Source organism: Xenia sp. Carnegie-2017, unplaced genomic scaffold (genome assembly GCF_021976095.1).
Source record: "Xenia sp. Carnegie-2017 unplaced genomic scaffold, XeniaSp_v1 HiC_scaffold_13, whole genome shotgun sequence".
Taxonomy (NCBI): domain Eukaryota; kingdom Metazoa; phylum Cnidaria; class Anthozoa; order Malacalcyonacea; family Xeniidae; genus Xenia; species Xenia sp. Carnegie-2017.
Genome location: NW_025813436.1, coordinates 2,457,310 through 2,482,761, shown reverse-complemented (window position 1 = coordinate 2,482,761; position 25,452 = coordinate 2,457,310). Strand labels below are relative to the sequence as shown.

General features: G+C 38.1%; 3 protein-coding genes and 2 long non-coding RNA genes across 5 annotated transcripts; all 5 read left to right on the top strand.

The window, feature by feature from the left end:
• The first annotated feature begins 697 nt into the window (after positions 1 to 697).
• On the top strand, positions 698 to 2,370 carry LOC124455976. The gene is made up of 2 exons (XM_047006548.1): positions 698 to 1,343; positions 1,498 to 2,370. The coding sequence occupies exons 1-2, from the start codon at positions 855 to 857 to the stop codon at positions 2,368 to 2,370; spliced, it is 1,362 nt and encodes a 453-aa protein (XP_046862504.1). The 5' UTR covers positions 698 to 854.
• A 3,729-nt stretch (positions 2,371 to 6,099) lies between these two features.
• Positions 6,100 to 7,087, top strand: LOC124449522. The gene is made up of 3 exons (XR_006949429.1): positions 6,100 to 6,140; positions 6,210 to 6,721; positions 6,826 to 7,087. It is a non-coding gene; the product is annotated as an uncharacterized LOC124449522 (long non-coding RNA).
• A 2,742-nt stretch (positions 7,088 to 9,829) lies between these two features.
• LOC124455960 lies at positions 9,830 to 12,604 on the top strand. The gene is made up of 6 exons (XM_047006547.1): positions 9,830 to 9,899; positions 10,240 to 10,442; positions 10,545 to 11,075; positions 11,171 to 11,462; positions 11,516 to 12,139; positions 12,384 to 12,604. The coding sequence occupies exons 1-6, from the start codon at positions 9,830 to 9,832 to the stop codon at positions 12,602 to 12,604; spliced, it is 1,941 nt and encodes a 646-aa protein (XP_046862503.1).
• Positions 12,605 to 22,771: 10,167 nt separating this feature from the next.
• Positions 22,772 to 23,581, top strand: LOC124455944 (zinc finger MYM-type protein 1-like). Its single transcript, XM_047006546.1, has 2 exons — positions 22,772 to 23,063; positions 23,160 to 23,581. The coding sequence occupies exons 1-2, from the start codon at positions 22,772 to 22,774 to the stop codon at positions 23,579 to 23,581; spliced, it is 714 nt and encodes a 237-aa protein (XP_046862502.1).
• Positions 23,582 to 23,621: 40 nt separating this feature from the next.
• On the top strand, positions 23,622 to 24,722 carry LOC124449530. Its single transcript, XR_006949430.1, has 2 exons — positions 23,622 to 23,893; positions 24,352 to 24,722. It is a non-coding gene; the product is annotated as an uncharacterized LOC124449530 (long non-coding RNA).
• The last annotated feature ends 730 nt before the right edge of the window (positions 24,723 to 25,452 follow it).

Genomic DNA, 25,452 nt, shown 5'->3' with positions numbered 1-25,452 from the left:
TTAAAAATGATTTCTAAATGCCAAAATTCATGACTACATAAAAATCACAGAAAACTACTTATTTTTACTGACTGAATATGATTCAAGTTGTTTACATCTCTTGAAATTGCAATCTTTGGTGTTTCAGTACTCCAAAGTTTCATAATATTCGTTTAAAGTTTTACCTGTCGCCATCTTGTTTTATTTGTGAAACTGCTGACAATATAGCAAAAATTGCGGGTGCACTGTTACATGATAGCAACTATTATCATGTAATATCATTTATAAACTAGTATTATATTATATTATATTACGAAGCATTCCATATTTTTATATTTTAAATTGAAAATCCATTTTGCAATGTCATTACTAATTAGGACATAATCTAGAAGCTTGCTTGCATGCGCTAGAAGCTTGCTTACATGCGTAAACATATTTTGAAACCGCAACCGCATTTGTTGTTATTGTGGTTAACTATATCTTGCTGTAACCTACTGTATTGCGTATGGGATGTAGGTCACAAAACCACAATACTTCCCATTAGATATTATATATATATGAGTAGTTTACACCACTGAGTACAACTTACGAGAACAACCTACGAGGAGATAAACGTAGTTTGACAAGTTACAATCTACCAGACAACTATCTTGGCTTTTGTGCCATAGCTATCTTTTGGCTTCTGTGCCTTTAGTCTATTTGGAAAACTATTGTGAGTCATTGCTGGACTCACGAACGCTGAAGAATAAAGACTCACGGTTGTACTCAGACAAAGGAGATAAGTTTTATTCATACTTATTGACATTATTATTAAGACACTTATCTACTTTGATATTTACGCGTTGGTTAATAAATTGTTTGATCAAAACAACAAAATGGCGAGCTTGCGGGGATGTGTAATCCATTTTAAAGGTGAAAATGGTCCATTGACTGATTTTACCGAGACATCTTTGAAAAAAGTTTTACATTGTCACGACCTTTGGTTACTATACAATGGTGAGCAGAAAGACATCGCTGAAAAGAACAAAAATTTGATGAAAAAAATTCAGTCCATGAAAAGTCCTTTGGCTGAGTACCTTGGAGAGTTAAAGTACCATAGAAATTGCTATGCAAAGTTCACCAATGTCGGCCTGATTAGACGGGCTGAAAAAAGAATGAGCAAAAAGTTTGAAGCTTCAACAGCCACTGTCAATGAAAACTATGTACAAGAAAATAAGTCGACAGATGTAAATGAGCCTCACACGAAACTGCTACGATCATCCTCGTTTTGTCATAACAGTCCTAAACCTCCGATAAGAACTAAAGCAGTTTTGCCATCAATATGCATAATATGCAAGCAAGAAAAGTCCTTCGTCACTCAATCGGTAAATAATGTAACAAATAAACCAATATGTTACAGGTATTGCAATACCTGTTTTGTAACAGCGTAATGTTCTGTACTTAATCTACCTACAATATGATTTTACTTTTGTTGTCTTACTGATGGTGAGGAATGTGCAATTACAATTTTTCTTTCAGGGAACTAGAAAACGAGTTCTAGACAAACTAATTACCGCAGAAACGAAAGATGGCGGAAAACTACGTGAAGCTGCAACCAGGAAAGAGGACCGAAGAATTCTGGTCCACATATTAGACAAGGAATGTAATGCTCTGGAAGTAAAGTATCATAGTAAATGCTACAAAAGCTACACGTCATTTCTTTATAATACTACTTGTGCAAAAAAGTCAAATGAAAGTAGTTCTGGTCGCAAATGCTTATATGAAGAGTCATTCGCAGATTTTTGCAAATTTATCAAGAAAGCAATCATAGAAAATCATGAAATCTATTACATGAATATTCTTAAAGATAAGTTTGTCAAAACAGTTAGATGCTTCGAGAATGTCGATGCTTCAAGCTATAAGACTTCACAATTGAAGGAACGTGTGCTAGACAGGTTTCCCCAGCTTGTATTCTTTACTCCGAAAGTCCGCAATGAGAAGGAAATAGTGTATGCTGAAGACCTGTGTAAAGGTGATATGGCAGGAAGGTTTCTTAGCAATGACGACGAGACTGACGCTACCGAAGATGGATTAGAGATAAGTGACGAAGATGTCACATCGAAGCCAGTTCATTCCAAATCAGTGTCACTGCAAAATCTCTACATGGTTGCCTTAGAGCTAAGACGTAACATCCGGGACTACCCTTCTTTATGGTATGAGCATTGGCCACCATTGTCTTCCGATCTATCCGAGGACAATGTTAAAAAAGTTGGTTCTCCGTTGCTGTACAATTTCATGGCATGGGTGCTTGGCTTTTCAGAAGAGCCAGAAGAAAGCACAAACTACATAAATATTGAAGAAAGCTCCAAAACGAAGTTACTTTCTCTATGCCAAGATATGGTCTACAATTGATCTAAGGGGAAAACACAGACGCCAAAATCCTTAGCTCTGGCAATGACAGTTAGACAGATGTCTGGATGTTCCAACTTGGTAAGGGTTTTAAGTGGTCTGGGACATTGTGTATCGTTGTCATCCACAATGAGCTATGACACAGCTATTGCTAAATACAACCAAGAAACATCTACAGTGATACCAAAGGAGTTTGTAAAGAATGAAGCTGTTAACTTAGTCTTTGACAACATTGATTTTGGGGAGGAAACAATAAAGCAGACACATGTAACAAACGGAATAATTACTCAAAAAATGCACACTTGCACAGATGTACTAAGGGAAGTACAGAAAAAACTGGAAATCAAGAAGTCCCAGAGGACACTTGAAACCCCGGACGCCAATATCACCCCATTTTCGCTTGGTGCAAAGAAAACTCCTACGTTCAACAAGGCAGGTGACTTTATGACAACTTTCACCTCGACTGGCGAAACAGCAAAAAGGCTTGACCTAGCATATGTTATAGTGCGGTCAGTTCAACCCAATCAGGATGAACCACCTCTTCCACCATGGACAAGATTCAACACTGTTCTGTATCATAACCATATTCCAGATGTTTCTAGAATTGGCTACCTCCCAATCATTGATGGTCCTCCAACAGAGTATTCTACCATCAACGCAATTCTACAAAACAGTACCAAAATTGCAGACGAACTGGGTTTAAAGTATTGCACGTTTGCAATTCAGTTCAATTTTAGTCAGTTAGTTCATACTTTTGTTGATATTTTTAAGGTATGCGACCTTGGTTTTTGATGAGGCTGTCTATGCCAAAGTTCAGCAAGTTAGGTGGAAAAACGATGACTATTATAAACGTTTCGTCGTGCGCCTTGGAGAGTTCCATGCGGTTATGTCGTATTTAAGTGCCATCTCGAAGATTTTTGAAGACGGAGGATTGAAGGTATGTCATTTCAGAGGACTGAGGTGCGATTAATTAATAAGAATTTACACTAGTGGATATTTAAATTTAAAAAGTACATAGATTTTGCGCTTTACGTTCTTAGGATGTTTTAATTGAGTCTGGTCTTATGAGCGAGGGCTCCATAAAAGGCGTGCTTAATGGCAAGCACTACAACAGATCAATGTCCTGTCACAAAACTTTGTACGAGGCCCTGCAGCAAATACGTTTAGATGAATTCTTGGATAGTTTGGATGAAGAGTCAGAGGAAAAAGTCAACTCACTAAAAGGATATGCTAGACAAGCTTATCTAGATGGTTGTTTACAAGATTTTGTTGAAACTAAAGAGTTCATGCAGCTAGTAACTAGCTACGAGGAGTATGTTCAAGAATCTTCTGCAAAATCCAAAACTTTTGCATATTGGAGCATGTACATTAAGATGATAGGTTAGAGCTTTGCATAATTAAATCACAAATGCTATCACACAGTTTAAAATAATTGGTATGTTTAAATCGCGTTTACAATACACTTTGTTGCTTGCAGAAATACTCCTCATGTTTGTGCGTGCAACCAGAATAATTGATTGGCATCTCCACTTATCAGCATTTAGAGCAATGCTTCCTTGGTATTTTTCCTGTGATCGGTTTAATTACGCCAGATATGGAACTGCTTATTGGCTGGAAATGATATCTGTTGAGGAGACCCATCCAGGTTTGATGCTCAGCATGTGATCCATTGACAGTTTCCATTTAACCATTGATTTCGAAATTATATTACATATCTTCTAATCATATTTGTTGTGAACGTCTTTTGTCATTTTTTATTTAAAGGAATCCTCCCAAACTTGTCATCCAATTTTGCAGTCCAGCGGCAAGCTAACCATGCGTTTTCTGCTGTATCTTGCGATCAAACTATCGAACAAACAGCTAATCGTGATGCCAAGACCAAAGGTGGCTTGATTGGTTTTTCAATTAATCGCGCATCTGTTCACAGATGGCTACTTTCCCAATCTGAAAGAGCTGCAATAACTCGCTACTGCAAAGATATGGCTGGCATAAACAGTAAATCGAGGTTAGTCAATTCTTTATGTCTTCTTTTGATACATGAAGTGAACAGAGTTTGAACTGAGGAATATAAATTTAATAATGAGACATTTAACTTCAGAGAAAAAAAAGGATCTTGATGTATCCAAGTGTTTGAAGCATGAGAAGTGTGTGCGTGACGTGATTAACACGATATCCACTATGGCAAATCCATTTGATGCAGACAGAGCAAGTCTCGTGTGCATAAGCAGTGGTGTTCAGCTTGATGATGATATTGCAGATAGTCTTATTGGAGCAGAACTACTAGGAGAAGGTCAATTTACCGAATTCTGCAAGAACAACATTCTTGGAAGCGACAGGGATATTTTCTCAAAGATTAAGCAGAACAAGCTCAGATCATTTTCCTCAACAAGGGTAACATTGAAAGACAGTAAAGTTGTGAAGTCAAGCAGGAACCTATTTGCGAAACTGCTTGTTTTGTCGAAAACCCGTGAAATAAACCTGAAAGAATTGCTGTCTTACAGCCTTAGTGATTATCCGCTATCACTTGCTACTGTCTCAGGAGGTATGGTGAAGACTGCAAAGTCTAAGATGTTTGAAATATTGAAGCCTTTTGCAAAACAACCAATGCTTGCAAATGTCGAAAACCTAGATGGAAGTGCGTTACTTGTAGATGCAATGGCAGTTTTTCATGTTCTAAAGGGCAAGTGGAAGACATTTGGTGAGTTTGCTGATTCCACTTTTAGTTTCTTGGTCCAGCTTACAAAGCAGTGGAAAGTTTCAAGATTGGATTTTGTGGGTGATACGTATCCTGAGATAAGCATTAAAAATACGGAGAGATCACGTCGAGCCAGCGTCCAAGGTATAATTGATTTAAATAAGAACAATCTTTCAATCTTAGTCCTTAAATAGTTTCACTATTTTTCTCTAAAGGTTCACAGACTGTCCATATCTTTAGCAAAGACCAAAAATTACCAAAGCAGTGGAAAAAGTTCATGAGCTCTGGTAAGAACAAAGAGTCTCTTAAGGCATTTGTGTCTGATTATTGGAGTACCTATTTATCACCACAGCTCTCTGGTCTGTCCTGCTTGTATGTAACCAGCAATACTAAGTGCATTCGGCTGACTCCAGGAAAATCAGCAAGTGATCCAGTTATTCCAGAAAATATTCCTGAGCTCGAGAGTAACCATGAAGAAGCAGATACTCGCTTGCTACTTCATGTAAAGCATGCAGCGCAAACTTATGATCATCTTATCGTCAAAATCCCCGATACTGATGTTTTTGTAATTTGTACTGCCATGCAGAAGAAAATTGGTAAAGATCTTTATTTATTGACCGGAACTGGTAAAAAATTTCGAGCCATAAATATCACGTCAATATCAGATGCACTCGGAGAGGATTTGTGCCAATGCTTACCGTCATTTCATGCATTCACAGGTGAGTACAATTTATATGTCCAGCAAACATCCATAAAGCCTTGTAATTTATTCTTTGCATAATTGAAAAAAACAAGGCTTCATCACCATAAAATGAGAAGTAAAAAGCCTCATGCGCTACAAATAATCTACAATTGGTATAATTTCTTTTTTCGGCATAGGCTGCGATTCTACCAGTGCCTTTACGGGAAAAGGGAAAGGGAAACCTTGGAAGGTACTTCATGATAACCCTGAGTTTATCGAAACATTTAAATTACTTGGTTCGACATCTGATCTTCCTGAGGAAGTAGTGCTTTCTTTAAATAAATTTGTATGTCTTCGTTATGGCGATAAGAGTTCAGCGCGTGTTAATGCTTCAAGGTAAATATAAAATATATTTTTGCTACTATTGTCTTTTTTGCATTTGCTTTGTATTTCTTTCGGTCCTAGGTACACTCTCTTTGTATCTGGCAAGTGTTCGGACGAATGCCTTCCCCCGAATGCAGATAGCCTGCTTTTGCACATTAAGAGAGCCAACTACCAAGCAGCCATCTGGAAGAATAGTTTGCAATCGCACATTAATGTTCAACCTCCTGTGAGCCATGGATAGCACATGAAAAATGGTCAGTTAGAGATTCTTTGGATGACTGGATCTTCTGCTCCAGATACACTTATTGAGTGCGTGACATGTAAGTGTAAAGCTGGTTGCAAGAATCGTCGATGCTCGTGCTTGAGGTCTGGTTTGCAATGTACTGACATTTGCGGTTGTTCTGACTGCAGTAACTACGCCTCTGAAGATGACGGCCCAATAAAAGAGCCGGATGAGTGCGATGATAGCGATTACGATGATGCCGACGATACACATGAAAACTTCATAAACGATTTCAATGAAATGTTCTATTAAGAATGCACTGCTCAGCAGTGTGTACATCAGGAACTAGATGGCGACCAAAGGATTCTGAGTACGCAATCTCATTTGCCAATTTATTATCGTTATATTATTTACACAATAAGATGAAGGACTCCTTCACAATTCAATTTCAAGAATTTTTTTTTCATTTTTTAGTCTTTTTGTCCATCAAGCAGCTATGGAAGATTAATAGCTAAACATATCATTTCAAATTAACTTAGAAGGATTGATCCCTAATCATTATTTAGCACCGTTTTTTGAATATGAGCCAGCAAATTTAGTGAATTTCACACAAAAACAATATGGCGGATATAGTAAATAAATGTCGAATTTTTGATGGCTCTAGCTCTCTTGATTGCAAGTTTTCGGGATGTAAACAGGCAGATTTATGTTAAGTGAGTACATATCAGTACATCTATGTTGTTTTTACTTAGTCATGAATTTCTTCATCTCAACCTGAACAATAATCCACCATAGAATACGGCCTACATATGTTTCATGCATCATGTAATCGTTTTCGCAATTTTTCACCGGAATTCAGGTTTCTTGTTGAAATATTCAAGTATTTTGTCCATTTTTCTGTTTGTGTATCTGCGTAACAAATTTTGTCCACTGTTTCTGGTGTACATCGCAGAAGAAGATTATTTGCGACATCTGGATACAATGTTGTAAAGTCTATTTCAACCTGATAAAATTTTCGAAAAACATTTGGTTAGCCGTACTAGATGATGTATAAGTAAAGAACGTTTAAGAGTTTTTCTTTATCATGCCATGAACATTAGAAAGACGTGGGTATTCTTTCATAACCTCTCGTATTGTAAGTTGCGGCGTTTTTCTAATCCATTCTGATCGATTTAAGACGGTAGCGTGCATGTGTACCTATGATGTCATTAAATATGTAAGCAATGTCAAATTTTGGATTTTCAATCTGACATTATAATAATTTCATAGAAACATTTTGCTTATTTCCTCTAAAAACTTTATCTTTTTCTAAAAAGTATAAACATTTACATCTTTCTCGAACACAATACTTCATTGCTAAATCTCATTTTACTATTGTGTTAATTTGCACAACTTTTTGATTTTCGATTTTCACGATTATTTACTGTTATGATGACATCATAGGCAGACTTGCATGTTGCAGTAAAAGTGGTGAATTTAGTCTTTCACATTTTCACAATCGTTTCTCAAAAATGATTAATTATGTAAGCTACTAGTATCTGAACCATCTTGATTCTGCTTTTTCTTCTTAATTTATCCGTATCCAGTTCGCAAATGACTTGAACATCAACTTCGGACTCCTCCAACATCGATTTGATATTCTTTAAAAAAAGAAAAGGATAAAAAGTCTGTTTGATGTTTAATTGCTCTACAAGTTCAGCTTGAAGATGTAATTCTTAGAGCAAGTTCTTGTTTTCGAAACTCTGCTTTTTCTGCCAAAAATGTAAGGGCATTAGAACTACCTCTTGCGCCTTTTTACTCGCGCCTTTTTACTCGGACTTTCTTCTCACTTACCTCATCTGAGTCATTATCACGGTCTTCATTCTTCTTTGCTTTGTCCAATGTTGTTATAGCTTTATCTCTGCAATCCAAAGCCATATTTCTCTTTTGCTCTTCTTTCTTTTCATTCTTTGTCACAAGTATTGAAGGTGATTTCATAATCTCCACTATTTCTTCCAGTATTTTCTTCTTTTCTGTTGGAGGGTCAGGGGCAATACCACTACTAGATTCCTCCTCTCTACACTTTTTTTGTGCTTTGTCAATAACTGAGAAACTGTTCTCTTACAGTTCTTTGATCCCTAGGTACACTGGAGAAAAGTGGATAGCCATTTATCTTATTGGACACCTCAGTCCACGTCACACCAGCCTCTTTAGTCCTAGGTTTATAAGCAAATGGATGAGTAAACAATACCTCTCTGAGAAAAAGCACATCTGTTTTCTTTTCCCATTTAAATGTTCCACTGAAACAAAAAGCATGTACACAAATTGACTTCAGTAATTACAAAAAAATCAAAAAACTGTGAAGCCAAAAGCTTGACATTGAAAGGACAAACAATAATACAAATATTTATCATGTTAGTATGTTATCAAGCCAATCATTTTCTTCTTCTTACTTATTTCGTAGCTCTTCTTTTACCAATATTTATCGTACTAAAAGTATAAGCATATCAAAATCATAAATAAATTTGTCATAAGATACTAGAACTTTATATAGCCAGCCACATATTGTATGATTCATAACATCGAATAGATTAAATTCAACACTTCGGAAGACATGACTTAAAAATATTTATGAATATCAACCTTTCCTCTCCATTATATCATTTCCATTCATATTTTCGAAAAACACGCTTCGAAATGCAGTTTTTTCACTTAGATTTCGAACGTTGTATTAACTATCAGTGTTGCCAAATAAAATTTCTACTTATTGATGTTCTCTGACGTCAAAAGTTGACAAAAGCTACCAAAAGTTCATGGATCTACATTTGTAAAGTCGGGAAATGTAGGAAATGGCCGGAATAGCTCGGAGATTGTTTGTGATTGTTGAGCATACTCATAACATTACCAGAAATCACCAAAAACGATAAATAATGAATTGAAATCCGAAACAGCTCTATCAATCAAATTGATTAGCAAATTGAATAAATTTAAAGAGCTAAAGTTTCAATAAATATGAGGAACGAAACGAAATCAGGCTTAAAGATATTTTCCCAGCCTAACCAATGAAGGAGAGCTCGACCTGTATAAACTAGATTATGCTTTTGTGTAAATGCTTCACTCATCAATCCTCGGCTCACTTTCAAGCCTTAAGTAAACAGTTAAGAGTCTATGTACCGTTTTTAATTGATGTCAGTCGAGTCCCTGTTGTTCTCGTCAGCATAAAGACTGCTGCTTGACATCATTTGTTTAGCTCCACTTTGGAGTCTGGCCATTTGTTATCATCATAATAATGATCAACATTTGCTATTTGTAATGCCGTAGACAGTACTGCCAGCGACGTGCCCAGACAAAGTGATCTCATTTTTCCATCTCTGAGAAGTTATCTCATCCAACAGTCTTTGAGAGGTTGACAGCATTGCCAAAACATCAAAGGTAACACATGGCAATTCATGGCCGTTGTAGGTTAGATACCTGGTCTCTCAAGAGCATCTTGTGAGTTATGTGCCCGCTGGACTTGTTCCTTAAACTGCTGGAGAACAGTGCGGTTAGACCAGGTGCTGTATTTTCTGGTAGGTTAGTTGGTCCCAGGGTCGATTTGCCATGACTCGCCATTGTGCTACCTTCATCCGCCATCCAACTTGTTCCGTTTTGGTAATTTGCTGTCCCAAACTATCCTTGTCTGGTTCCTGGTGGAGCTCCGTCGATGGACTGCATAACATCTAGCAGTAACCGAATACTCCTGCATCTGAGGTCACCACCAGTCGTCTCGACACTGTCTTGCCACTGCATCCATGTGATTTCAGACAAGAGTGAGATTGACGTCTGCCAGCTTTTCCTCACTATACTAAATTCTTGCATACGTCTGGACAACACCACTTAACCTAGAAGTTAAGATTTTTTTTTCTTAAGTCCTGTGGCGATGGGTGAGCGACGAAACAGCAGGTGTGGATACACTGGGAGCTGTAGTTGCAGACCTGCACACAGGCGGCCCAGGTCTAATGGTCGCTTTCGTACTGACTGAAGCAGCAGTGAACTCATCGTCTACCTGGGAGTCTGAGCAGCTCTCTTTAGGAATGCACTGCTCACCTCACATGAGGAAGGGAATAGAAAAGGTGTCCTAAAAAAGCCTGCTTCAACCTTCATCCTGGCCAGCAAGCCGCGGTTGGCGGGAATCCCACACCGGTGGTCAAAATAAAGGAAAGAAATAATTTAAGGTGACATTGATCACCTTAGGCACATGGACCGTGCGTACATTACGTGACTACCCTTCATCAGACAGAACAGAGAGGAGAACTGCTTTAGTTGCAAGAGAACTTGCAAGATATAACATCGACATTGCAGCACTGAGTGAGACTCGTTTCGCTAATGAGGGGCAGCTGACTGAATATGGAGGTGGCTACACTTTCTTCTGGAGTGGCCGTTCTGCCGATGAGCACCGGGAGTCTGGGGTAGGTTTTGCCATCAGGAACCATCTTGTCCAAAAGCTTGCCAATATCCCTAAAGGTACAAACGATCGTCTCATGTTAATGCAGATTCATCTATATGTTGGTAAACGGGCGACACTCATCAGTGCCTATGCACCTACATTGACAAATCCTGAAGATGTTAAAGACAGATTTAACGAAGATCTGGATACTATGCTTTCATCCGTACGCAGTATTGATAAGCTGATCCTAATTGGGGATTTTAACGCAAGGGTAGGCCGTGATTCTGCCGCCTGGGATGGAGTCATTGGAAAGAGTGGGGTAGGCAAGTGCAACAGCAATGGCCTGCGCCTGCTGGAGTTATGCTCATCGTATGGTCTCCTTATAACCAACACAATATTCTGGCTGCCCAACAGGAACAAAACATGGATGCACCCCCTGTCGAAACACTGGCATCTCATCGACTACATCATTGTCAGGAAGAAAACAGGCAGGATGTCAGAATTACCAAGGCCATGTGTGGTGCAGAGTGCTGGACCGACAACAGACTCATCATCTCTAAAATGAACATCTGCATCAAACGAAAGAGACGTCCACAGGGATGCATGACCAAAAAGAGGATAAATGTTACCAAGCTGAAAAACCATCAAACAATTGCAGCTCTGTCCACAGACCTAGAATCCCAAATTGCCAACTTCAATCCTGGAGGTAACGTCGAAGAAGACTGGGAATCCTTTAGGGACACAGTTCCTTAACTGCAGTGCAAGTGTTGGGCTACCCTTCCCGACATCAGCATGATTGGTTTGATGAGAATGATGAGGAGATTCAGGTCCTACTTGATGAAAAGCACAGACTTCATCGTGCTTACCAAGATGATCCAACTTCAGTCTACAAGAAGAATGCCTTTGCCAGTGCACGGAGAACAGTTCAGAGTAAGCTGCGGGCGATGAGAGATTCCTGGCTCAGTGCTAAGGCTGATGAAATCCAAGCCTATGCCGACAGAAATGATACAAAGCGGTTCTATGAAGCTCTCAACACCATATATGGACCTCGATCGTCAGGAAATTCCCCTGTCTTGAGCTCAGATGGGACTTCACTCATTACCGAGAAGGAAAAGATCTTGCATAGGTGGGCTGAACATTTTGAAGCTGTCCTCAACCGTCCTTCTTCCATCAATGATGAGGCAATAGACAGGTTGCCCCAGGTCAACATCAACACGACCATGGATGTTCCACCTGTTGAATCAGAAGTCAGGGAGGCAATAAACAAGCTCTCTAGTGGTAAAGCCCCTGGTGCAGATGCTATTCCATCCGAGATATATAAAGTTGGTGGTCCCACAATAATCCAGAAGCTGACTGACCTCTTCCAATCCTTCTGGGCTGAAGGTTCCATCCCCTAGGAATTGAAAGATGCCTCGATTATTCACCTATACAAGAGGAAGGGTGATCGTCAGTCCTGTGATAATCATCGTGGCATCTCACTTCTATCAATAGCTGGGAAAGTTCTTGCCCGAGTGTTACTAAACCGGCTAATAGACCACCTTGAAAAAGGACTGCTACCAGAATCACAGTTTGGTTTTCGTAAGGGCCATGGAACTGTTGATTTAATTTTGCAGCACGAAAACTGCAGGAAAAGTTTCAAGAGCAGAACCAAGATCTGTACACCACTTTGTCGATTTGACAAAAGCTTTTGATACAGTCTCCCGTCAGGCCCTGTGGAGAATTATGTGCAAGGTTGGCTGTCCAGAGAAATTCATCTTGATGGTTCGTCAATTTCATGATGGAATGTTGGCCAGAGTACTTGTTGATGGTGACTACTCCGAACCCTTTCCAGTCACAAATGGTGTCTAACAGGGCTGCGTACTGGCTCCAACATTGTTCAGCATGGTTTTCACTGCCATGCTAACTGATGCTTGTCACGATGGTGTAGATGGAATCATTATCAAATATAGAATGGATGGGAGCGTATTCAACCTACGTAGACTGCAAGCTATCACCAAGGTTAAGGAGACCATCATTTGTGACTTCCTGTTTGTTGATGACTGCGCCCTCAACGCGTCTTCAGAATCGGAGTTGCAGATCAGCATGAATAAGTTTTCCGCCGCCTGTGACAACTTTGGTCTAACCATCAGTACCAAGAAGACAGAGGTCATGCATCAGCCTTCTCCTCATACACACTACACTGAGCCTACCATACTGGTGAATGGACAGCGTCTGCAGACAGTTGACAAATTCACATATTTAGGGAGCACTTTTCCAGAGCTGTGACTATTGATGCAGAGGTGAACAACCGGATCGCCAAAGCCAGCTCCGCATTTGGCAGGTTGTGCACAAACGTTTGGGAGCGTAGAGGGATCACCACTGCAACGAAACTGAAGGTCTACTCTGCCATAGTATTACCAACTCTCCTTCTTGCATGTGAATCCTGGACTATTTACCAGAGACATGCGAGACAGCTGAATCACTTCCACACAACCTGTCTCCGTCGGATATTGAGAATCAAGTGGCAAGACAAGGTGCCAGACACAGATGTCCTCTCTCGATCCAACCAGCCATCCATCTACACCTTGCTGATGAGAGCACAGATCCGATGGGTAGGCCACATTGCTCACATGCCAGATGAGCGGATACCTAAGCAACTGCTTTATGGTGAGCTCTCCAACAGCAAAAGATCAGTCGGAGGCCAGAAGAAGCGGTTCAAGGACACATTAAAAACCTCACTGAAGTCCTTTAACATCAACACCGCAACATGGGACAATCTTGCAGGGAACCGATAAACCTGGTGCGATCTCATCTTCAAGGGCTGTCAAGCATCAGAAGAAGGGTGGACTGTGGAAGCCAAACAGAAACGTGAGCTGCGGAAATCAAGAGCAGCCAGTGCTTCAACATCAGATGCATCTCTGGTTTGCCCTTCGTGCTCGAGAACATTCCGTGCCAAGATTGGGCTCATTAGCCACCTCAGAACTCACCGTACCCAGTCTTCTAGTACTTGAGTTAACTTGTCAAGGTCATCATCGCTTGCGATGGATGAACGACAACAACAGCTCCAAGAGGGGGTGAATCAATAATCTTTTCAAGGCGACCCCAAAATTCTTCTGGTTCCATACCATCACTGTTGAAGGGTAAGATGACATGAGAAAGCATACGCCACTGGTCATCAAGTGCTTGTTGTTGAGACTCAGATATAATATTTGGAAAAGCCATGGCAAGAAAATAAAGAGAATAAAACTTTGCACGACTCACGCCTGGATCTAAGTCTTGAAGCATCTCAATGATCAGATCTCCTATTGGAAATTGACTCCTTATTTGAAAAGCAGCTTCAAAATGAAATTCTTGCACACACTTAAGAAAATGTTGCACGTCTGTTGGTCGTTGCTTCTACTCATCTTTTTTCAAACAAAGGGCAATCCGAGCTACCATATACATTTTTGACAATGGCATGAAATTCACTTTGCTGGCTGGATCGAAGTCTTTCAATGGTAACCCTTCCCAGTAGGCTTCGTTTAAGTAGCAGCTCAGCAATTCTCTCTAAACAGCACTCAAGCCATTGTCCAGACAGTGGAAAAAGATTTTGAGCTCTGGAACATGACATTTAGCTCCGTGAACTTGGGAAGCACAAACTCCAAAAATTGAAAATATAGCTTCAATTCAGGTTTCTGCAAGAGCAAAAGAATCTTCTCCGAGATTAGCAATTATCGTGACCAGCCACAGCTTTGAAGGAAATAATCAGAGCATCCCATTGCTCAATGAACCTGGACACACAGGAGTGCAGCGTAAGTCATCTTGTTTGACATGGGCGCAACAATTTGTGCGGCGCTACGTCGCAGAAGTGCTGGACAACTCTGAATTGCTATTGACGTTTGGGGCTGTTGGAAAAGTAATTGTATACATCACGCATCAACTCCTTAGCTGTCCGGGAAAGTTTTTCACATGCGTGTGATGCGCAAAGGTGAGCACTGTGACAAATGCATCGCACGACAAAAATATTTGATAACTTATCTTTAAGGCGGGAGACAACACTGTTATGCTCTCCAAACATGACGTTACAAGTATCGGCTGCAAAACCAATTACATTGTTCAAATTTATATTGTCTGTTTGTATGGTATTTACAAGTGTCTGATATAGTGTTTCTACATCAGATTGCGGAACGTCGAGAACATCATAAAGATGGCTTTGCACAGTTAAAGACTGCTTGTCATAATGACGGGTAACGATAGCCAATTCTTTGCACGTAGATACATCAGTAGTTTCATCGATAATTATGGAAAATCTTGTGTTTTTCAAATTTTGTACATGTTCTTCATGAAAATAGGCCAACAGAGCATTTTTTACAATGCATTTAGCTTTAGTGCATTTGCATTTAAACTAGCAGCAATTTGTGAATCAGGACACAACTTCGGCAGAAGATCACTAAAGTGATCCATTACATAAAAGGACAGATTATGCTCGCAGATAAAGCTGGCCATACGCAATTCAGCTTCCTGAACTTTTCCATCTATTAGGCCTAAACGACGAGCAAACATTGAAACAATTCGATTCAGGGTAGGATTAACAAGAACGTCGACTTTTTCCTTGTGATACGTGGTTTCGCTATGTTTTTTTTTAAGGCTGTTATAACTGCTGTGAGCTCTCTATTACAAACATTGCAGTACGCTTTGCTCGGATTTTTGTCAGCAGGTTGAATTCAACCCTTAAACAAAGGATCTTTTTCCCAAGCATGACGGTATGTTTGCCCGTATTTAACAGTTTACTTGCTTGTCAGTCTAATGTAGACAATCTAAAGAATTAAGAATGTGATCATAAATTTCAACTATTGTTTTTGTATTAGATTTAGTTATATGTCGTCCTTTGTGAGTAAAATCGGCTTTACATTTTACCTTGGCTTTTTTAGGATTTGGAGCTTCACCTTTTTCATTATCTTTTACGGATGAACAACCATCATCAGCATCGCAATCGCTTTCCAACATGTTATACATTTTTGTTAAATAAAACTCAAAACAGGACAAAGTAGCGGGAAAAACACAGCAAATTAATTTTAGTTTAACATAATTTATGTAATATGTAAATAGTTTAACTTTTGACATAATATCATTACTTGTTACAAGAAGTAAACAATTTACTATTTTTATTACTGAATCATTGTACTTATTATTTTCTATCTTAAAGGAATGACAACCCCAAGTTCATGAAATCCTAAACAGAATTTTGAAAAGTTCACAAAAAGTTCACAAATCTATGAACTTTTTTCACGATCTGGCAACACTGCTAACCGTCGTAGAATAATGACGGTACAATTTTGCATTTCAGACATGCGCATTATTACTTATCCCAGCACATTTTTCTCGGCTAATGGTAGCCGTTTTACGTAGCTGTTGCATCTTAAACTCACTTATAATTGTATAGACAATGGTTAAATGTTATCTACTTGTTTTATATAATAAAATTCGAAAATTGAACGAGACTTACCTGAAGTCGAAGTTTAATTGAAATTCTATGAGTTACTGTTCTGGAACTAGGAAGTCATGTGAGATAGAGCGCGCGATATCAAGATCAGTTTTTAAAAAATTTGCGAACGTCCACATTCGTATTGGGAGCTAAGTAGTATTTAACATCATTTGAAAAGAAGTAAGTTAGTAGTTGGGTGGGTGACTTCCTAGTTCCTGAACAGTAACTCATAGAATTTCAATCACACTTCGACTTCAGGTAAGTCTCGTTTAATTTCCTAATTCTATTTTGTCATTGTTCTACGTCACTAGGAAGGGTTGTCCTGGACATTTAAAAACAGATTCTGGAACTGAAATTGGGACAATGGCATCAATTCAGCGCTGCCTTAGAGCAAATGATGAGGATCAATTGGCTGGTGAAAAGGCTCACCGATATGGTTCCTCCACTGGCAATCAGCGCATTGGATGCTTGTGGTGTCATCTAAAGAGGTCTCGTACCTCTTGGTGGATATATCTTTTCTAATATTTACGATACAGGAGAATATTACTGGATGGAAATGTATATCACATGCAATGTGCTTGGCTTTGCTTCCATGAAGTCATTCTGTGTGTCTTGGATTTTGTCAGATTACACTGGAATACCCATCAAATCCGACCATCCAGCATGACACTGTTGCTGGTAAGCCTGATGAATTATTATTTCTTCCAGAACTTGCAGGCAATGTCGATCAATTGCAGCCTGTCCATAAAGTAAATGAATGAAGTCATTTCCTTATATGAAGTTGAAACTTGTTGCAATGCTGGAAATACGGATCACCAAGAATATTTTGAATATGTGTGTAATCTTCGAGATTTGTCAGCTCAAAATGACTGGCGTGAAGCTCTTGATTTGTTTCATTATTTGGTAACTTTACCAGAATAAATTCATGCTTAGAAAGCACAGTTATATTTGGGTAAAATTATGTAGTTTTTTTTTCAAATATGTTGTCGGCTATACCACACATTTTAACTTACAAACTTGGAAAGAGTAAAAAATAAATTGTTGCTTTCATTTTAAATCAACTACCACCTTTACATAATTATCATCATGGTGCAATTCACAACTACATCTACATGTAACAAATAGGAAATAACAGTATGAAAAAGCCATTTGCACAATTATACAATATACTGTAATTTTCTGATTGCATCACTTTTTCAAAATGAGTCTTTATCTATGTATGCTCTAAATATTATCAACAAACATAAATTTTGTAACTTTGTATATAAAATTGTTCTAAAAACAATTAAGAAAGCTAATATTAGTAACTAAACAACATTTGACTCATGTCCGTGCGTTTATGAATATAAATTTAATACGATGTTACATTCGTTTCATTGGCAAAACTATCTGATAGACTGTCATACATTTCCAAAACCTGGAGATTCAGCTAAACAAGATGTGAACTCAATTTTGAAACCGTCATAATTCAAAAGAATGTCATTCACTGCCAGGCAAAGAGTGTTAGAACAAGTATGAACATGCAGTTTTCTTTCTGCAGTATCATGATCGAATGTGATGGATGGCTGGCTGGTAAAAACCAATTGCTGGCACACTTGTACTCCCGGTAACAAACTGCAATACTATGGCAATCTAACAACCATTTCAGACAATTTTTCTGTTTCCAGATCAATGATAGGACAAGAAATTTCTCCAGATTCCACATCTTCTAAATATCTTGTAAAGTTTAATGACACAGCCTCCTCATTTATACATCTGTTGCTCCCCCTAGATGAGAATACCGGTTGAAAAAGTTCCTCCAGTTTTTCAGCCGTAAGTTTGTTCTCATTGTGCAAAAACAATGCGCTCGCTTGGTGAGGATATTGGCGTAGATAATCGATGAAGCCATGGACATTCAACACTTCGACGAACTGATTTATTTCAGATAAGGAAGATAACAGGTTATAATGCAATACAATAGCCTGGAAAAGCAGATCTTTTTCTTCAAACGATACGAGTGGTTTACTGAAACCAGCCTTAAACCGAAATGAACAGTCAAAAGAAGCAGCTTTGGCGAAGGCCTCTGGATCTTTCATTTTTTCTAACTCTTGAAGCTTATGATTCATCTTTTGATTGGGTATGTCACTAATGCATGTTGATTTTACCAGATCAATTTCACCAGATAAAATGTAATCTACAATACTCGGAGACAAAAAGCAAGGAGAAGCAGAGCCTTGCAAAATTCCAACATAACATAACTGACCATAAATGTAAAAGCTTCTTTGTTGTAGCGCAAGAATGTCATGGTTGAAGCTTTTTCTGTTATCCTCACCAAAAAACATGCAGGATTTAGATACTTCACTGTGGTGTAATGAGAAAAATTCGTTTCTCGGCCCACCTTCGTCAACCGCAGGTTCTCCTACGAACTGAACTTTGATCATGCTGTTTAGATCCTCATTTGAGCACTTCCTTATTTTGAATTTAGCATCTTCCTACACATTTTTCCTTCTTACCTGAAAAAAGGTTAAGAATTTTTTGAATTAAATTCTTTGTCCGCAGGCTCAGAATACCAATAAAAGCATGAAAGGTTAACTTTAAAAAAATTGATAACTTAAATTTCATTTTAAATTTCGTAGCCTGACATCAACCCTAACCCCTCACTTCTTCCTCACTTCTCCCTACTTGCGATGAAACAGTCTTTATTTTTTCAATCTAATGTGACACACTCTTGACTAATGTGACAGCAGAAAAAATGAATTTTGAAAATTTGTATAAATAACAATGTTTAATCGATCACCAAACCATTCTTCAATCTTCTTTTAATCAACAGCTAATGGGTTTTTAGTGATGTTACCATGCAAAGGTGGTTCAAAATGGGGATAACAAAATTTTTAAATGTAAAAAAATAGTTCTGACTTGAGTTACCCCACATTTCACTCCTTTTACAGTTGTAAAGACAAAAGAATTTCAATTACTTCATTTAGAAAACAATGAACCTGATTATGATGGAAGCAATTCACACTTGTTAGATAAGCACTACTGTACACAATAAACGGGTTTTGAACATATTTCAATCTTAACTTTCAACTGCATAATGTATTAAAGAAGACACTGTCATGTTAAATTTTAAGAGATAATTAACTTTTTATCACAACTGTAATATTCATATCTTAGACCATTCTGCTCAAATAAAATTTATGCCTTGATTTAACACATTAAAGCCCAACATCTTGTGATAAAAATTATCAAATAAGGTTCAAGAAATGTGCATACAATATTTTAATAAGTTGAATGAATTGGGCACATGGTGAAAAACATACCTTGATCCTAAGTGTTGAATCAATTTTTATCTTATCTTTTAAAAATTTCTTGACAATGCTAGAAAGAGACTCCTCGGTAGTTATGCTTGCTTGCCTTTCCTCAGGTTTTGTAACCTGCGTGCTACCAGGTAGAGATGCTTCATTATCTTGAAAATCTATAACATCATCAATGTTATTACAGAATCCAAATGAAGCATACACTCGATGTGGTGTTGTTTCCCTATTTTGTAGTTCAAGAATGTAAACTACAGCCATTTTTAAAATCATTTTCACGGTTATGCAAAGCCTCTTGAATAATTTGATCATTTATTTGTGGAAACAATTCACTTAAAGTACCATAAGTTAAACTGTTTAGTTTTTCACCCCTGTGCTGATTATCATTTATTGGTATAGGTGGTGAATTCATTACTAGCATATCATGACTGTATGTTATTGGAAAATTTTCACCATCACTATGGCTTTTGGTTAATGTTGAAGGTTGTTCAACATCCTCAATATTGTTACTGCTATTCACATCATCCTTCAAATACTGTTCATCATTCACTACGATGGGTACTGACTTATTTTCACGATCACTATGGTTGTTGTTTGACTTGGAAGACTGTTCTTTACTTACTTCAACATCATGTGCTTTATCACTGCTACTGTTATCATACTTCAAGCATCCTTTTAATTTTGATATAGAATAGTCAATGTCTGGGCAAAGGAAGAAATTAATTCTGTGATATGGCTTATTACATTCTTCCTTGTATTTATGCAAAACGAAATCTTTCTCACTCTCTTTTAGCTTTGCTATTTTGATGCATCTGAGTATAGCATTAAATACTTCCTCATAGGCTTAATTATATTTTTTGAATGTGCCATATGTTAATTTAGACCTGCCTGTAATAAGCTTTCAGCATTAGCAGATTTTTGTATAGAACTAAAGATTTCCCACGCTGAATCTTTAATTCGTCACCATGATAAAGCACAATTCCGACATTTATCCGAACAGTTTCATTAAGATCTCCATCAGTGCTTTTTGCCCTTTTTGCTTTCCCTTTATAGCCACTGCCACTAGTCGATGGTCTGAAGTGCTTCGCTCTTTCATCTTCTTTTCTTATTTTAAAATAAGTGAAAGTAACCGGAACATATTCCTTTTCATGAAGCCCTTTCTCTGATAAACCTTGCAGTCCAGATAGTTCGATTTTTTGCCACAATTTGCGCAAAAAGCATAAGATTCGAGCAACTCCTTTCCACAAAACGGACAAAACATGCGTTGTCTTGTGTGGGCTAAGGTCGGCATTCGTTTCCATCTACGAAACTGACGTGACATCATAAAGTAAGCATATAAATATATAATTCTGCATTTCACAAGACAAACAAATTGGGACATTGGGCCAATAACATGAAATATTGGCTGAACTCTAATTAGAAATTCTTCCTGGGTTTGCTGGACTTGGTCAGGCAACAACATTAGTAGACGATCTACATATCGCAAGCAAGTGTATTTACAGCGGCTTTCGACACATCTCCGTACTTTAATAGCAAAAATTTGAGTATATGAATTTGCATTCGCTAGGTCGCGTACGTACTTGCATGACGCGTTACAAAAATAACAAGGAAACTAAAGAAGAAATTTGCACATAGCGCTATAATTTGTTGCACAAGAAACGCCAAAGAAAATGAAAAGTTTGGTAATTTCATATAAAAGCAATAAATTTAAAACTTCAATACAAGTCACGTCAATAACTGCATTAGTTAAAGTAATGACTGTCGAATATAACAAATACAAATGCAATTACATGGTATCTGTAAATTGACCACTCATTTTGTGTTGGCTAACCAAAACCAAAAAATCCCTGGAGGAAATATAACTAATAGTTCATGTACGCGTATGGCATATTTATATGAATTTTGGCGATATGTTTGTCTGTGTGTCGAATTCCATTAGTATTAGTATTAGAGAGTTTACGAAATTTCTCATTTTGACGACGACGCTGTTAGTTAATGCTAGTGCGCATGCTTCTTGACATTTTAGCTGCTTCCTTTGGCGACGACGCCGTGAAATCGTCTTCCTTGGACGCGTCCTGCATGTTCAAGATGGCGGATGAACATCAAAACACAAAAACGCATTTAATATAAACGACAACTTTTTTGAAAATAGACATGTTTCGACATCTCATGATGCCATCTTCAGTATGAGTGAAATAATAGGTGATACAGGGTTTATATAAAAGTAATATGATACACAAATTACAACAATAAAATGGAAATAAGATAAATTAGACTAATGAGGAGCGTCCGAGCGTATTATAAACTAAATATTGTATTGAATTTAAAAACTTGAACATTGAGGTCAGGGTTGGTTTTGTTAATGTGGAGTGATTCTTTGATTTTAAGTGTGAATGAAGTGTCGGCAGTGTCGATGATTTTGAAACAAGAGTGTGAGTAGTTGGTTTTGCATGAGTGAGATTTAAGAAGGTGTCGGTAGATATGAGAGTTCTTGTCTGTTGTGGTATGTTCCCTGATTCTGGTGGATAAATGGCGCGAAGTTTCGCCAATGTATCGGGAATTACATCCCGCGCAATTGAATTCATATACCACCATAGATTTAATTGAATCAGGGATTGGGTCTTTAAATGAGAAAAGGTTTTTGATTTTGAATGATGTGAAAATTAGTCGAATGTCAATATCTGTACAGAAGCGCTTCATAATGTTTGTAAGTCTGCGTTGTGTGTGTCGTCAGTGGCGTAGCTAGCGGTCTAGCTGGTCGTGCCCAGCCCGACCAAATATTTTCCCAAAAAAGAAAAATTTGTTTTCTTTAAAATTGGATTTGCGAAAATTTTAAATTCTGCGACTCTTTTTGGAATAATCCACAGTCTATTAGTGCAATATTTGTCAAATTGCGTCGTTATTAGCAAAATTATCATATTTTTAAACGTTACTTAGCAACAATGACTAGTGCCAGGCATTACGCAGTTTAGTCGGGCTCTAAAAATTCAGCCCCACCAAGTAGTAAAATCTATAGTGGGATTATCTGCAATCTGATTGGTTGACAGCAACCGAGCAAACTCAAATGCGCTGTTTCGCAACATCTAGTCGGGCTCTGAAAATTCAGCCCGACCAAGTAATAAAATCTATAGTGGGAATATCTGTAATCTGATTGGTTGAGAGTAGCTGTGAACACACTCAAACGTTTAACAACATCTAGTCGGGCTCATTTTCAAAAGCGTGACTTGAATTTTGAGCTTTCGAAACATGCGTTCGGAAATCGTGATAACTTACATTACAATGGCTTCGGCTAATGAAATCGATATAATAAGTGAACTACAAAAGAAACCATTTTCTGTTCGACAATCAGGCGAGCAAAATATACTCGTAAAGCAGCGGCCAATTCCAAATTTACAAGCGAGTACAGGCAATAGAAGCTTTCAGGAAAGTTGGTACTCGAAGAAAGATTGGCTTTGTGGTAGCTCAGAAAAGAAAGCATTGTTCTGTTGGCCTTGTCTTTTGTTTCGCCCTGGATCGTCATCTTCATGGACGCAGACGGGATTCAAAAACATGAAGAATTTCCTATCCGATTGTAAGAAGCATGAGTAGGCAAAATCGCACACGGGTGCTTACAAGACCTGGAGGACCTACGGTTTTCAGCCTTGTGTCGACTGTCTCATGTCACAAGCCATACGTGAAGAGATTCAGCGTCATAACGAGGAGGTAAGGCAAAACAGGGAAATGTTGAAAACCATAACAGAAGCTGTTTTATACTTGTCTAGGCAAGAGCTTGCATTTAGGGGGCATGATGAATCTAGTGGAAGCATGAATAGAGGAAATTATAGAGAGCTAATTGAAAGTTTTGCCAATTTGGATTCTGTTTTTGAAAGGCGATTACATGGCAGGCTTGCTGAAACCCACCTTGCTGGGGGAGGGCGGTTTACTGGAGTCTCTCCTGATATTCAGAATGATTTGATTGATTGTCTTGATAAGATAATAGAGGATGGGACTTTAAAGGAAATAGATTGCTGCACTTTCTTAAGTGTACAGGTTGATGAGGCAACTGATGTTTCTACCTCATGTCATCAATGTCTTGCATTCCAACTATGAGAAACTGATAGACATATTTGAAAATCTTACTTATAATCCAATAGGTTGGGATGATGAAACGTTAAGTAAGGTTACTGGTTTACTTGGCTACCTTAATGGCTTCTTGTTTTGTCTCTTGGTACTTGTTTTCCATAGAATTCTTGAGCAGTCATCCATACTTTATTCTATCTTGCAAGACAAGGACACTGACTTTCATTATGGAGTGAGCAGGGTTGAGAGATTCAAGGCCTTTGTTGCTTCTCTGAGAAATGATACAGAATATTGTCAGGTGTACGACCTGGCTGTTGAGAAAGTGGGACCACCAGTAACCAGGTATGACCAACGGCATAATTATAACAAATGTATTTTGAAATTCTTGACACAATTGTGACTATGCTGACTGAGCGATTTCAGGATATGGAGCGTTTTAGATTATTAGACCTTGTTAACCCTAGGGTGTTTAAAATGTAGAAAGGGGAAGTGCCCTCAGAAAAGATAAATCTTCTAAAGGAGGTTTATGGTGATATGTTTGACACACCAATGCTAGTTAGCCAACTTTGTTTTATTTACAGAGATAAAGACTTTCACCGTGATTCTTGCGATGAACTATTGAAATATATTTTTCAGTTCCATCTTCAATCTAGTATTGCAGAAGTTGTAAAACTGTTAAAGATAAATGGGGTTTTGTCAATTACAAGTGCTTCAGTTGAGAGGTCATTTTCTTGTTAGAAGAGGGTAAAAAATTATCTTAGAAATACTATGAGCCAAGGACGTTTTAGTTCTCTTTGCAGGATTTCCATTCACAAAGACATACTGTCAGAGAAAGAAAACGCCAACACATTGCATGATGAGGTAGTAAAGAAGTTCATTGAAAAACCACGAAGACTTGCTCTCTTATACAAATAGGTATTCATATATGGCTGATAGCAAGCTGATGATGTCTTACGTCCATGGCATGTGAGAATTTTTCCGGGAACTTTTTAATGCAGGCAATGATGATTGTCAATTCAGCACGACAATGAACGGCATCACAACTTTTGATAGTTGTTGATGACAAATCTGAGCCTTTTTCGGTTCTTTTGTCAAAGTTTCTTTACAAGATGTACATAGGTATCTATTTATGTATGTGGTGTTGAGAAAATAAATCACATATCTGCAACTATTTTTGAACTATTTCTCTGCTTTACTATAAGATCCTTCGGCAATTTAAATTAACCAAAATGGTTCTATTTCCTGCATAAATATCACGCATTTGCTTTTTAAGATAGCCGTTTCCGACGTTCTAGGGAGTCTAAATTAGGAAAATTTCCCGGCTCCGCGCCAACCATGGTGGCGCCTTGCGAGCCCGACCAAATGTTTTTCGCTAGCTACGCAACTGCGTGTCGTGAGTAATGTCCGATGTGTGGTAGTTTGAAGTATAGAGTTGTTATTTTGGAATTTTCATTTGTGTTGGTTGTGATCGTCGTGTCAGGAGTTTCGGTGTCTAGGTTGAGGTTTTTGCTATGTTTGTTGTCGAGATATCGTTTTACGGTTCTGTTAATAAAGTGAAGTGGGAAAGAGTTTCGTAAAAGAGTGGATGTGATGTTTTTTATGTCTCGTTGAAAGCCATTGTTCGTATTGTTAAGTTTGTATGCTCTGTCGATTAGTGTGCGTATAAGTCCGGTTTTGTATGAAAGTGGTGTGAAACTGAAATAGTTCGTCAGAAGTCCTGTGTACGTTGGTTTGTGGTATGAAGATGTTGTACAGCTGTCGTGATATTTTGTTAGTAAAATGTCAAGAAATGGCAGTTGATTTTGTTGTTCAGTTTCAAAAGAAAATCTAATGTTTGCGTGCTGTGTGTTAATGTAATTATAAAACTTCATAGCCTCAGTTTCGTTAGCAAAAACACAAAA

What these genes read in the sequence shown, in the direction of transcription:
- LOC124455944 (XM_047006546.1), top strand. Translation starts at nt 22,772, where the DNA reads ATGGCTTCGGCTAATGAAATCGATATAATAAGTGAACTACAAAAGAAA. An exon ending in GAAGAATTTCCTATCCGATT is followed by an intron (nt 23,064 to 23,159) that starts GTAAGAAGCATG and finishes TCATGTCACAAG; the next exon opens with CCATACGTGAAGAGATTCAG.
- LOC124455976 (XM_047006548.1), top strand. Translation starts at nt 855, where the DNA reads ATGGCGAGCTTGCGGGGATGTGTAATCCATTTTAAAGGTGAAAATGGT. An exon ending in AGTCCTTCGTCACTCAATCG is followed by an intron (nt 1,344 to 1,497) that starts GTAAATAATGTA and finishes TTTTTCTTTCAG; the next exon opens with GGAACTAGAAAACGAGTTCT.
- LOC124455960 (XM_047006547.1), top strand. Translation starts at nt 9,830, where the DNA reads ATGTGCCCGCTGGACTTGTTCCTTAAACTGCTGGAGAACAGTGCGGTT. An exon ending in ACCAGGTGCTGTATTTTCTG is followed by an intron (nt 9,900 to 10,239) that starts GTAGGTTAGTTG and finishes TTTTTTCTTAAG; the next exon opens with TCCTGTGGCGATGGGTGAGC. An exon ending in CCAATCCTTCTGGGCTGAAG is followed by an intron (nt 12,140 to 12,383) that starts GTTCCATCCCCT and finishes CGAAAACTGCAG; the next exon opens with GAAAAGTTTCAAGAGCAGAA.